Here is a 13,603-nt window from a genome sequence, read left to right as displayed (position 1 = left end):
TCTATTGTTCATTCTCCAAGTGATGCATGATTTTTCCTTACTTCTTTTATCATTGATTTTCAATTTCATTCCATTATGATCAGATAAGATGCATGGTATTATCTCTACTCCTTTATATTGTCTAAGAGTTGCCCTGTGACATAATATTTGATCTGTTTTTGAGAAGGATCCATGTGCTGCTGAGAAAAAAGTGTAACTGCTTGATGTTGGGTGGTATATTCTATATATGTCAATTAAGTCTAGGTTATTAATTATGTTATTGAGTTCTATAGTTTTCTTATTCAACTTTTGTTTGGAAGATCTGTCCAGTGGTGTGAGAGGTGTGTTGAAGTCTCCCATGATTATTTTATGGTGGTCTATTAGACTCTTGAACTTGAGAAGAGTTTGTTTGATGAACATAGCTGCACCATTGTTTGGGGCATATATATTTATGATTGTTATGTCTTGTTGGTGTATGGTTCCCTTGAGCAGTATGTAGTGTCCCTCTTTATCTCTTTTGATTAACTTTGGCTTGAAATCTATTTTGTTTGATATGAGAAAAGTCCATATGAGTGATATGATTTTTCCCAACCTTTCACCTTCAGTCTATGTATGTCTTTTCCTATCAAATGCGTCTCCTGAAGGCTGCATATTGTTGGGTCTTGTTTTGTGATCCATTCTGCTAGCCTGTATCTCTTAATTGGTAAGTTTAAGCCATTAACATTTAGGGTTATTATTGAGATATGGGTTGTTCTTCCAGCCATATTTGTTTATTTATGTTACTAAACATGGTTTGTTTTCCTCTTTGATTATCCCCCCATTTACTGTACTACCTCCCGCTGTTGGTTTTCATTGATATTTTCCATTTCCTCTTCCTGTAATATTTTGCTGAGGATGTTTTGAAGAGATGGTTTTCTAGCTGCAAATTCTTTTAACTTTTGTTTATCATGGAAGGTTTTAGTTTCATCTTCCATCCTGAAGCTTAATTTCGCTGGATACACAATTCTTGGTTGGAACCCATTTTCTTTCAGTTTTTGAAATATGTTATTCCAGGATCTTCTAGCTTTCAGAGTCTATGTTGAAAGATCAGCTGTTATCCTGATTGGTTTACCCCTAAATGTAATCTGCTTCCTTTCTCTTGTAGCTTTTAAAATTCTCTCCTTATTCTGTATGTTGGGCATCTTCATTATAATGTGTCTAGGTGTGGATCTCTTATGATTTTGCACATTCAGCGTCCTGTAGGCTTCTAGGATTTGGGATTCTGTCTCATTCTTCAAGTCTGGGAAGTTTTCTCGTATTATTTCATTGAATAGATTGCTCATTCCTTTGGTTTGGACCTCTATACCTTCCTGTATCCCAATGACTCTAAAGTTTGGTCTCTTTATGTTATCCCATATTTCTTGAATGTTCTGCTCATGGTTTCTTAACAGTCTTGCTGAGCTGTCTATGTTCTTCTCCAGTTGAAATACTTTGTCTTCATTGTCTGATGTTCTATCTTCTAAGTGTTCTATTCTGCTGGTAGTGTTCTCAATTGAGTTTTTAAGTTGGGTTATTGCTTCCTGCATTTCTAGGATTTCTGTTTGTTTTTTATAACCTCTTTCTCCCTGTATAATTGATCTTTTGCTTCTTGGATTTGTTTATGTAATTCATTGTCGAAGTGGTCGAAGTGATCTTTCATTTTGCTGTTTAATGTCTTCCTTGAGACTCCAGATCATCTGAAGCATGTATATCCTGAATTCTTTATCTGACATTCCATCTTCTGCAGATATTACCTCTTCTAAAGTTGAGTTGACCTGCAGTGCTTGTGGTCCTTTCTTTCCTTGTCTTTTCATACTGATCGCGTTTCTTTCTGCTTGGTGAAACTGTTGTGTTATTGATTTTCCCCCCTATATATTTATATTGCTGTTGTATAGTTGCAAAGTCTCCCTTGCAGGCTTTGGCGGTGGTTCTGCACCTCCTCCAATTGGGGCAATGTGCCTACCACGCCGGTAGGCCGCTGGGCCTGTTCTTTCGGTGGGCCTGTACTTTCGGTGGTCGCAGGTCCGCCTACCTTGCAGGCACGGCGGGGGCTCTGACCCTCTGCAGGCCGCTGGGCCTGTTCTTCCGGTGCGTCGCAGGTCCGCCTACCTTGCAGACGTGAGCAGCGGCTCTGCGCCTCCGTGGGCCGCTAGGCCTGTTCTGTCTGTCGGTTGCAGGTCTGTCTACCTAGCAGGCGCTGGTGGCGGCTCTGCCTCTCCCCCAATCGGGGCGATGGCGGGCCACTGGGCCTGTTCTGCTGGTGGGTCGCAGGTCTGCCTACCTTGCAGACGCAGGGTGCAGCTCTGCCACTTCACGTGTTGCTGGGCCTGACCTGCTGGTGGGTCTCAGGTCCGCCTACCTTGCAGCGCGTGGGGTGGCTCTGACCCTCCACGGGTTTCTGGGCCTGTTCTGTCGGTGGGTCGCAGGTCCGCCTACCTTGCAGGCGCAGGGGTGGCTCTGCCGCTCCGCGGGTTTCTGGGCCTGTGCTGCTGGTGGGGCACAGGTCCGCCTACCTTGCAGGCGCGTGGCGGCTCTGCCCCTCCCCCAACCGGGGCGATGTGTCTGGCGGTCCGCTGGGCCTGTTCTGTCTGTGGTCACGGTTCCACCTACCTTGCAGGCGCGTGGGGCTGCTGTGCCCCTCCGCAGGTTGCTGGGCCTGACCTGCCAGTGGTTGGCAGGTCTGCCTACGTTGCAGGCGCGGGGGGCGGCTTTGCCGCTCCGCGGGTTCCTGGGCCTGATCTGCTGGTGGGTCGCAGGTCTGGCTTGTTAGTTTTGACTTTATAATTTGAGTATAAATATTTGTGACAATACAATGTGCACACTTCATTTGATTTTTAAGAACTAGCTTATATTATCATGCACATTTTTATATATTGATAAATTATAACTTTTTATTTATATATCACATTTCAGAGAGCTTTAATATGAATATCCTGAGCCAAATGAGGTTAAAGATACTTTCCATTATCCTTTCATCAAATAATTGATTATATATGGAAAAGGATGTTATTGTTAATAATAGTAATATGTCTTATATTAGTTATTTCCAGTGTTTAAAACATTTCAGGATTCATTCTCATTTGATTTTCATAACAGCCTGATTAGGCAGAGTAAAATTAATCTTCCTTTTAGATGAGAAAAAATATTAGAAAGGTTGTTATATAGTCTATAACTTGTGAAAAAAAATATTAGAAAGGTTGTTATGTAGTCCATAACTTAAGACAATAATGCTAATATATTGCCATTATTGATATTTCTTTGCCTAACTTAAGACTGTAGTTTGTATTTTTATTTTGTAGATGAAAATAAAGTGTTACCTTCAAAATCAGCATGTACAATAGAAGATCGCATAATTGCAGGAAATGTAGAAGAATTTCGGAAAGATTTCATTTCTAGAATATGGCTGACCTACAGGGAAGAATTTCCTCAAATAGAAGGCTCATCTTTGACAACAGATTGTGGTTGGGGATGTACGTTGAGAACTGGTCAGATGCTACTGGCTCAAGGACTCATACTACACTTTCTTGGTAGAGGTAAATCAAATCTCTGTTGTTTTTAAGTGTGAGCTTCAAGCTTGCATACTCTGTAAAATTCCCTGAGGTTAGTTTTCGTGACTCCCTGATGTTTTCTAAAGTTGTAACTGACCTAGCATATTACAATTTTATTGAACTAGGCCATACATGTCTTCTATGCACACTTTCAAAATTCTTTTTTTCAAATATTTAGATAAATGTGACTGTTATTCTTGTCACTACTGTGAATTGTTAGTTCAAACTAGTAGGTTTTGGATTTTTTGGTAGTTATTATTTATTTCCCTTTTAGCATAATTCTTAGGTTTATCTCCATTTCAGTAAGTCTAGGCAGGTTAGTATCTGTGACTTTGGAGAATAATTAGTATCTTTTAAATCTGGAGTTTTCATCTTGGTTTATTTTCTCTTTATGTATCAATAATGCTTTGAAATTTTCATCTTCATAAATACGACTATTATATTAAGTTAATTAGGCATACCAATAAGATCATCATGCTTAATCTTTAAAGCCCTCTAAAATGTCATTGTGTAACTTGCATCTTTTTTTCCTAATATACCACCTTCTATTAATACATTAAAAAAATTTTTTTAGTTGTTGATGGAGCTTTGTTTTATTTATTTATATATAGTGCTGAGAATCTAACCTAGTACTGCATACATGCTATCATTGAGACTCTATTAGTACATTTTTTAATGGACAAATGTGTATATTGGAAAGAAGATTTTATTTTAGATTTAAGGCTCTTGTCTCCAGCTATTACTAAATACTATCTTTTTTTTTTTTTTTTTTTTGGTACTAAGGATTAAACCCAGCGATCCTTAACCACTGAGCCACATCCTCAGCCACAAAATTTTTCAGAGTGTTAGACAGCCAGACATGGTGGCGCACACCTGAAATCCCAGCAATTTGGGAGGCTAGGGTAGGAGGATTGCAAGTTCAAAGCGAGCTTCAGCAACTTAGTGAAACCCTAAGCAACTTAGTAAGATCCTGTCTGAAAATAAAAAATAAAAAAGGGTGGGGATGTTGCTTAGTAGTTAAGTGCCCCTGGGTTCAGTCCCCAATACCAAAATACAAAAACAAAAAAAGTGTCAGACAGTATCCCTGAAAACTTCATTGCAAATGTTTTATAACCCTTATGTAGAGATTATTGATGAGATGATTTAGAGGGAATGTTTATTTAAGAGTTCAGTGAATAAAGCAAGGAGAAAAAAATTTTAAGCTAGCCTTCTGGGATGATGTATTTGTAGTCAAGGGCAAGGATTAAGAGTATTTATCATAGTCCTTACTAGATCTCTAAAGCTGTGACTTACTTTATTAACTTAAAATGACATATATATTTAGTGACTAGTTTATTAAAAACAGTAAAGTAATGGATATATTTGATTTTTAAGAACTTTTATTTTCCATGGCTTCATTTATTAAATTAGCTTCATGTATGAGAGAATTGGTATTATTCTCTGAACAACAATTAAGTTATTCTGAAGGAATATATAGAAAAAATATTTTAAAGTTTAAAATTTCTGTGGAAAGATTTCTCTTTTAATATGTAATCAGAACAAATGCACTTTCTAAAGATATTCATGAGTACTATAAATGTTAGTACATGTGCTTATTGAGTTAAGACTGGATATCTGATAAGCAGTCTGGTAATTAAATATAGCACTGAGCTTGTAAAGAAAAGAAAAAAGAGCAAATTGCAGAATTGTACATTTGTTCCTGAGTTTAGTATTTTTCTTTTTTCTTTTTGTAGTTATTTTGATTATGGGTAATATATTCCCAGTTTAGAAAATTTGGAGATTATAGAAAAAGTCCTGAGAATAATATGACCAGTCACATTTAAACATCATTGAAGAAGAGATTGTCTCTACCCATACTTTTGTTTGTTTTTCTTTTGAAAGCAGTTTCATTGGGATATAATATTCATACCATAAATTCACTCATTTAAAGTAAACAATTTAGTGGTTCTTAGTATATTTATAGTTCTGCAGCCACTACTATAATCTATGTTTAGGGCATTTTAATCATCCCCAGAGAAACCTTACACTCATTAGCAGCCATTCCCAGTATCTCTGCATTAGCAGCTGTTCATGTACTTTCTGTCTCTCTATATTTGTGTATTTCTGAGTTTTCTTTTTTAGTTTAATAACCTGTATGACTTTAAATGCTACACATTTCTTTTAATAGAATTGTTAAAGTCTGTCTATTTAAAAGATCTGAATACCTTTCTTTGGAATTACTATAGCTTGGACCTGGCCTGATGCATTGAATATTGAAAATTCAGAGTCTGAATCATGGACTTCCCACACTGTAAAAAAAATTACATCATCATTTGAAACATCGCTTTCAGGGGAAAGAGAACCTGAAACTCCAACAATTTCTCTGAAGGAAACAATTGGGAAATGTCCTAATGATCAGGAGATGCAAAATGAAATTTTTCACAGGAAAATCATCTCTTGGTTTGGTGATTCCCCATTGGCTGTCTTTGGCTTACATCAGTTAATAGAATATGGAAAGAAGTCTGGGAAAAGTGCTGGAGATTGGTATGGGCCAGGTGTTGTTGCTCACATTTTAAGGTAAAATTATTTAAAAGTCTTTGATCTTGTGACAGAGGTTTTCAGGCTTAGAGATATTGAATTTTACTATGTGTATATATAAATTGAAACTTTTAAAGTCTAGTATAAGAATGTTCATAAAGGAGATTTCATTTGCTAATATGGAAAAAAGACATACTATGGCTCTTGTTACATTTATCTACATACAATTTTTTCATTTCTTGCTCTTGCTTTTGTTTATTGTTGCTCATAGGTACAGATATTCAAGGTCTCTTTCTAAATAAGTTCTCATTAGACCACTTTATTGAAATGTTCAAAAAACTAACATCTCTTTCAATCTTAAGACATGAACAATGTTTTAGTTTTTTTTGTTTTTTGTTTTTTTGGTAACCTGGGGGCTGTAATGTACTGATGGTGTAATGAAATGTCAAGAGCTAAAATTGATGTTTTCAACGTTTCTTTGCACACACATCAGATTCTTGTGAATTGTAAATGTATGGCACTATTAACATTATAATTATAGTAAAAGTAAAGGGCATTCAGGATGGTTAGAAAAAAGTCCAAAGTCAAATTTCATTATACTTTAGCTTTTACATGCCATTTATTTGAATGTTACTTTTTTAAATATTGTATTATTTGTTGTATGTCCCATTGTTATTATAAACTAAATCATCAATATATCATCTAAGTGTAGTATGTTAGGATACATTTTCTCCATTTATAATCATTTATAAATTTGAAGTTATTACAAGCCATTTTTGCATATTATAATGCTTTTTTATTTTATAGGTCATATGCTTACTGTTGAAAAAGTATTTACCTAATGTTATTTATTGGATTGTTAATGTATAAATTTCGGCTTTGTAAGACATGTAAAAGCCTAAACAAAAAAGCATAGTTTCTGGGCTGGGGATGTGGCTCAGGCGGTAACGTGCTCACCTGGCATGCACGGAGCACTGGGTTTGATCCTCAGCACCACATAAAAATAAAATAAAGAAGTTGTGTCCACCAAAAACTGAAAAATAAATATTAAAAACTCTCTCTCTCTCTCTCCCCCCCCCCACCTTCCCTCCCTCTCTTTTGAAAAAAAAAAAGAAAAAAAGCATAGTTTCTTCCCTTAAAGATATGTTCCAGGGCTCAATAAACTTTATCTGCTAAATGTCAAATAGTAAATATTTTAGGCCTTGCAGATATTATAAGGGTTCTGCTGCCCAGTATTTTTCTTTTTCACTTAATTCCTTAAAACTATGAAAATCATGCTTGCAGTATATAAACAGGCTACAAGTTGTGTTTGGCCTATGGGCCATCATTTGCCATTTGCCAATTCATCTTTTATACTAACACACAGGAGCCCGCATAATAAAACATTTTAGGTTAAAGAAATGTAAAGATACAGTTAAATAAAAATATTTGTATTTCCCCAGTTTGCATAATTTTCTTTTTCAGATAAGTGACTTTTTTTTTTTTTAACACCTGCAGCATTGAGAACATTACACTCGAGATTTTTTTTTTTTTTTTGGTACCTGGGATTGGGCAGACAAGGTCTCACTGAGTTGCTTAGTGCTTTGCAAAGTTACTGAGGCTGGCTTTGAACTCAGGTACTCCTGTTTTAGCTTCTTGAGCTGCTGGGATTACAGGTGTGTGCCACCACGCCCACTTTAGAGAGATTTTTTTTTTTTTAATGTGCAGTTTTACCCAATAGAATTCTAAGATTTGAGATTAAGAATTCATTTGTTCAGGTCATACATGTTTTCTTCTTCCTCTTCCCTCCTTTTCTTCTCCTCTTCCCCTTTTTTTTTTTTTTTTTTTTGCCATGTTGGAGATCAAACCCAGGACCTCATGCATGGTATGAGTTACATTCCCAGCCATTTATATAGATTTTTTTTGTTTGGTTGGTTTTTGTTTGTTTTGTTGTGAGATGAGATATCACTGTGTTGCGTAGGCTGGGTTTGAACATGTGAGCTCAAGTCATCTTCTTGTCTCAGTCTCCAAAGTAGCTGGAAATATATAGGCTGAGCTTCATACAGGTTTTAGAAATGAAGGGTGAAAGACTATTTAAGGAATAGAAAAAAAAAAACTTTCTTAAGTATACCAGAGGACAAGCACAATAATTCATTCCAAGTCAGTAATTTTAAGTTAATGTGAAGCAAACCTTGAAGCATATCATAATAGCAATGGTTAGAAAACATTTACTGTAGCCAAGTAAGTAGCTGAGAGAAATCTGTCTTGGGATGGGTAGGAGGTGAAACTGTACATTCAAGAATTTTTAAAATGTATTTTTTAATGTATGCTTTGGTGTTCTTTGAGTAATTTAGTGTAATATTCAGCTTTGTAAAATTAACCTGATTTCTGTTGATATTCACAAGTCATTGACTTTGAAGTGAATGCTGAGGAAACAGTAAAAAATGAATGGGTTCTACCTTGAGTAAGCATATAAACTTGAGCCTCTTAAGAGAACAGTAAGTAAAAATGGGTAGAACAGGGGGAAGTTGTAGTTTCCCATGTCAGAAATCATTGTCCAAATGATAGTTCTGACAGTAGACATATAGGTTTAATGGTGGCTTTTTCCCTCCTCTTAACTAAATCTTTAGTTACCAACCAGAAATGCTGTTTAGGATTTTAAAGAATAATGTTTATTATTTTCTTAGAAAAGCAGTCGAAGAAGCAAGACACCCTGACTTACAAGGAATAACTATTTATGTTGCACAAGATTGTACAGGTAAGGAATGTATAAAATACTAATTTTTAATTTTTATTTTTTAGACCTTTCATGTATGTTTAGCTCATCTGTCTTCCCAGTTATATTATAAATGATAATGAAGGTTGAGATACCATGTGTTATACATTTTTGTTCCTACAGAACATGCTACATATAGGAGGTATTCATTAAATATTTTATTGAATATATGCTATAATTTATAATATTAAAATAAATTTTCCAAAACAAATTCCAGTATTTAAAATGACTATTTTAAAAGACTTAAACTTGAACTACATGTGTTTTAAGGAAAGAAAATTTTGCGTTTATTTTAGAGGAACTATATATATGTTTTTCACAGTGCTTCAGTAAATCATCTAGTAATGATGTAACTATTAGATTTTTTTGTTGTTTGGGATCTTGTGTTGATCAGTGTCTATAGTAATTTTGAAACTTTGTTAGGAATTAAATAGAGTCCTTAACTTTCTAATACAATAAAATAAGCCACATCATGCTATTAAGTTTATTTTTGACAAAAAAGCAATTAAGAGAGTAAAAATATTAATGTTTTGTTAAAGTTAAGTATACTACAATGATATTTAATATGTTTAAGGTTACTCTAACTATTGTAGAAAGATTGGTTGCCAAATTATATATGCATTTTTTTGTTGTTGTTGGGGTTGGGGAACTGGGGATTGAACCTAGGGCTTTGCCAATGCAAGCCAAATGCTTTGCCACTGAGCTACATCCCAGCCGTATACATGCATCTTTTTTTTTTTTTTTTTTTGGTGATGTTGGGTATTGAATCCCAGGACCTTGTGCATAAGGCAGGCACCCTGCCAACTGAGCTATATCCCCAGCCCCTATAGATGCAATTTTTTTGGCCTTTTGTTAAGGATAATTTCCTTTTAAAAGGAAGTCATAGTTAATAGCCATTTAAAAATGAAAGTGATAATTTTTTAGATGAGCCATATACATTTTGAAGGTACTGTGTTTGTTTTTCATGTAGGAGGTTTTATAAATAAAACTTGCTATGTTAAGACCTGTAAACTGGCTGGGCACAGTGGTGCATGCCTATAATCCCAGCAGCTTGGGAGATTGAGGCAGAAGGATCTTGTGTTCAAAGCCAGACTCTGGAATGGTGAGGCGCTAAGCAACTCAGCGAGACCCTGTCTCTAAATAAAATACAAAATAGGCCTGGGGATGTGGTTCAGTGGCCGAGTGTCCCTGAGTTCAATCTCCATTAACCCCCCCCCTCAAAAAAAAGACCTGTAAGTGTCAAGATGTGCTTAAATGACTAATCATAAATAGATTTATGAATTACTTTCTGTTCTTTTATTGGTATCAATCAGCCTTGGTCTTTATTCATTATATATAGTTTCTTAATTAAGCAAACAATACAGAGTTTCTCATTATATAAGTGGTTTGTAGTAGTTCTTTAAATTTATATTATTCATGTTTAATGGATCTTATTTATACCTCATACTTAGTGTGAGGTAATTCATGTTTTCTGTTCCCCTTCAAATATTTCTATCAAGATATTCTACAAACCCTTCATATTCATCCTGTTTAAAATGAAACTATGATTTTCCTCTGTCTTACCTGCTTTTACTTTCTATTTTCTCTTAACAGAGAGGATCATATACAAAGGTTATTTAAGGTAGAATCCACTCATTCTTGGATGTTTATTCATCATTCTTGTCTAGCAAGTCAGCAAAAGCTTTCCAGTTACTCTTTTAAAAATGTTCCTGAAATCTATTCTCTCTTTTTCCCTCTCATTGATTTAGATCATACTTTATCTATAACTTGGACCTTAACTTGATTTCCCTATCTCTCTTCCCTTTTTGATCCTCTGATCAAAAGACATTGATCATGTTCCTTGATTTAGAAAGACCTGCAACTAGTTGCCCACAAACTTTAGTCTCAGATTATCTTAGCATTTAAAGCACACAAAGTCCTGTACAATTTGTCCCAACTTACATTTCCAGTATCGTTTCCCAACACCATCTTCCATACTCACTACATTAATGTACTGTCAATCTTCAGGCTATTCTTAGGACACGCTACTATTGTCTCCTTTCCATGCCTCTGTGCATATTAATTGCCTCTATGTGGAATGTCCCTCTGTGTTTTCTTTACTATGACCAAGATATCCAATATGAACAATTTAGAAAGGGAAGAAGTTTATTTTGGGCTCATGGTTTTAGAGGTTCAGTCCATAGTTAGTTGACTCCACTGCTCTGGGCCTGAGGTGAGTCAGAACATCATGGCAGAGCAACAGTGGAAGAAAGCTGCTCAGCTCATGGTGCAGGGTGAGGGGTGGGTAATGCATGCTTGCCTGCAGGGAATCAGGGACAAAATATAATCCCCAAGGACAATACACCTCCAGTGATGTAATTCCTTCTGCCATACCTCACCTGCCTATAGTTACCACCCAGTAATCCACTCAGATTATTAATCTATCAAATGGATTTGTCTACCTAGTAGGTTATAGTTTTCATAATCTAACCATTTCACCTTTGAATATCCCTGAGTTGCTTAATGTATGAGCTTTTGTGGGGAATTCCATATTCCAAATCATTATACCCTTCTTATTAGAATGTCCCTTGTGAACTTTAACTTGTTCTTTAGAAACACACTTAAAGGTTATGCTTTTTCCTAATTCTCATCAGGCAGAATTAGTTTATTTTTCCTCTGTGCTCTGTAATATTTTAGAAATACTTGTGTTAAATGTTGTACTTGTGATTCACTTGTGATATTACATTATAATTATCTGTTTCTCCTTGTAGATCAGTGATTCCTGAGAGGGTTAGAGTAAGGGTATCAGAATCATTTGTGTGCCTCTGTAACAAAATTGAACTGTGTCTTAACTCTTATATTGGAGGTGGAGGAAGAACACATAAACGATTGAGCTATACACCTTTTTAAGTCAAAATCTTGTCTAGCATAAAACACATCAGTGAATGTCAGGGCCTCAGTAAATGTGTATTCAGTGAAGATAAAAGGTAAGAGGCAATTCGATAAGGCAGAATTATTGTGACATTTTTCTAGCTTTGGTTTAGACAGACTATGGGAAATGAGGCTGGTGATATCACAGAAGAATTCTATAACTGATTGTAAACTTGGTATTTAAAGGAAAGTATAGGACAAAAGCAGCAGATTTTCTTTTTCTTTTTTTAAAATATGTTTTACTTGTCGATGGGTCTTTATTTTATTTGTTTATTTATATGGGGTGCTGAGAATCGAACCCAGGCCTCACACATGCTAGGCAAGTGCTCTACCACTGAGCTACAACATCAGCTTCCAGAATTTCGTTATCAGCTCTTCTGAGAAGAGCACAGAGTTAGTTCGGTTAAACTGATAGGTAGTGTGGGTGGTGAAGTAACTTTTGTGTTTTGTAAGTAGCAACTATTTGAATAAATGTATTTTGAACAAAAGTTTGTCTATATTTGTTTCCAGAAAATTCTTCTACTTTCTTTTGAACTATTCCACCTAGGCTCTCACTGCTCTTATCAATAATTTCATCTTGGTAAACCCAGTGGTCACTTCTCAGCCCTAACATTAGTTTGCCACCTGCATTTGGTACAGTTGATGACTTCCTCCTCCTTGTACCATTTTTGTTACTTGCTTTTCAGAACATTGTTCAACAGATTTTCCTTTTACCTTCTGTCTATTCCTTCACAGTCTCCTTAGTTGGTTTTTTCCTCCTCTCTTTCATCTTTAGAAGTATTGGTGTTTTAGTGCTTAGACTTTAGATTTCATCTCTGTTTCTGTCTACACTGATTTGAACATACCCAGTATTGTGACTTATCAATATAATCTATATTCTGGCGATTCCCAGATTTGTAGATTCATCCTGGTACCCCCCCTAAATGTTAAACGCTCCTAACTGCCTACTTAACCTGCATGTCTAACAAGCATCTCAAACTGATCATATCTAAAACTCAATTTCCAGTTCTTCTTCCTTTGTTTCTTCTTTCTCTGGTCTTTTATGTTTTTGTAAGTGGCAACCATTTCACTCTTTTGCTTTGACCAAAACCCCTGCAAGTCACCTGAGTCCCACTCTTTTCTCTCTTGCATCTTGTCCTTACTTTATCTTCAGATATTTGAAATAGTCACTTTGTACTACTTCCACATGAATGTCCCCAAACCATTCTTATTTTTACAGTGACTGCCTTTGCTCAGGCCACCATCATCTCTTCCTGGAAAACTGTAGTGACTTTCTTTCTAACTGTTCTCTTTACTTCAGCTCTCACCCCTACAGTTTATTATCAACACATAAAGCAGCCTATTAAAAAGAGTGAGTCAGATTGAGACACTCCATTCTCAAGAAAAACTCCTAAGTAACTTACTATCTCACTCAAAAGCTGGTCTTTACAATGGCTTTCAAGACTTCTTCTAATCTGTAACGCTGTTTCTTACTTCTGTACCCCTTGCTTGCTTCCCTCCAGAGGCATTGGCCTCCTGTTCTAAGGACATGCTAGCTGTTTCTGCCTTAGGACCTTTGTGCTTGCTGACATTTCTCTCTGGAAGGTTTCCCCCCCACTTTCCTTAAGTCTTGACTCAAATGTTGTTTCTTATAAGACTTCCCTGATACCTGATTTCAAAATTGTCCCCACCTTAGCATTTCCTATCCACTTTTCTTTATTTTTCGTTAAAGCACCTCCAGCATCTGACATATTTTATATTTTACCTTTTAATATCTGTTTCCCCCATTAGAGCATATATTCATAGAGGACAGGAATTTGTCTGTGTTTTACCTACTGCTGAAGTTCCAGTGCCATATAGTAGCTACTCAATTGGTATAAATTGAATACATACATTA

General features: G+C 35.8%; 1 protein-coding gene across 6 annotated transcripts in view; it reads left to right on the top strand.

Moving 5' to 3' along the window:
- The window catches only part of Atg4c (autophagy related 4C cysteine peptidase), a 114,063-nt gene that overhangs the window by 52,284 nt on the left and 48,176 nt on the right, over positions 1-13,603 (top strand). For all 6 annotated transcript variants that reach the window (XM_076862335.1, XM_076862332.1, XM_076862334.1 and 3 more), the window contains 3 exons: positions 3,297-3,530; positions 5,771-6,101; positions 8,729-8,799. In XM_076862335.1, the coding sequence (XP_076718450.1) occupies positions 3,297-3,530; positions 5,771-6,101; positions 8,729-8,799 (636 nt within the window). The remainder of the gene's footprint in view (positions 1-3,296; positions 3,531-5,770; positions 6,102-8,728; positions 8,800-13,603) is intronic.

The sequence above is a fragment of the Callospermophilus lateralis genome, chromosome 7, assembly GCF_048772815.1.
Source record: "Callospermophilus lateralis isolate mCalLat2 chromosome 7, mCalLat2.hap1, whole genome shotgun sequence".
NCBI classification, from domain to species: Eukaryota; Metazoa; Chordata; class Mammalia; order Rodentia; family Sciuridae; genus Callospermophilus; species Callospermophilus lateralis.
Note: the sequence above shows the minus strand (reverse complement) of the source record. Positions and strands in the feature narration are given on the sequence as shown.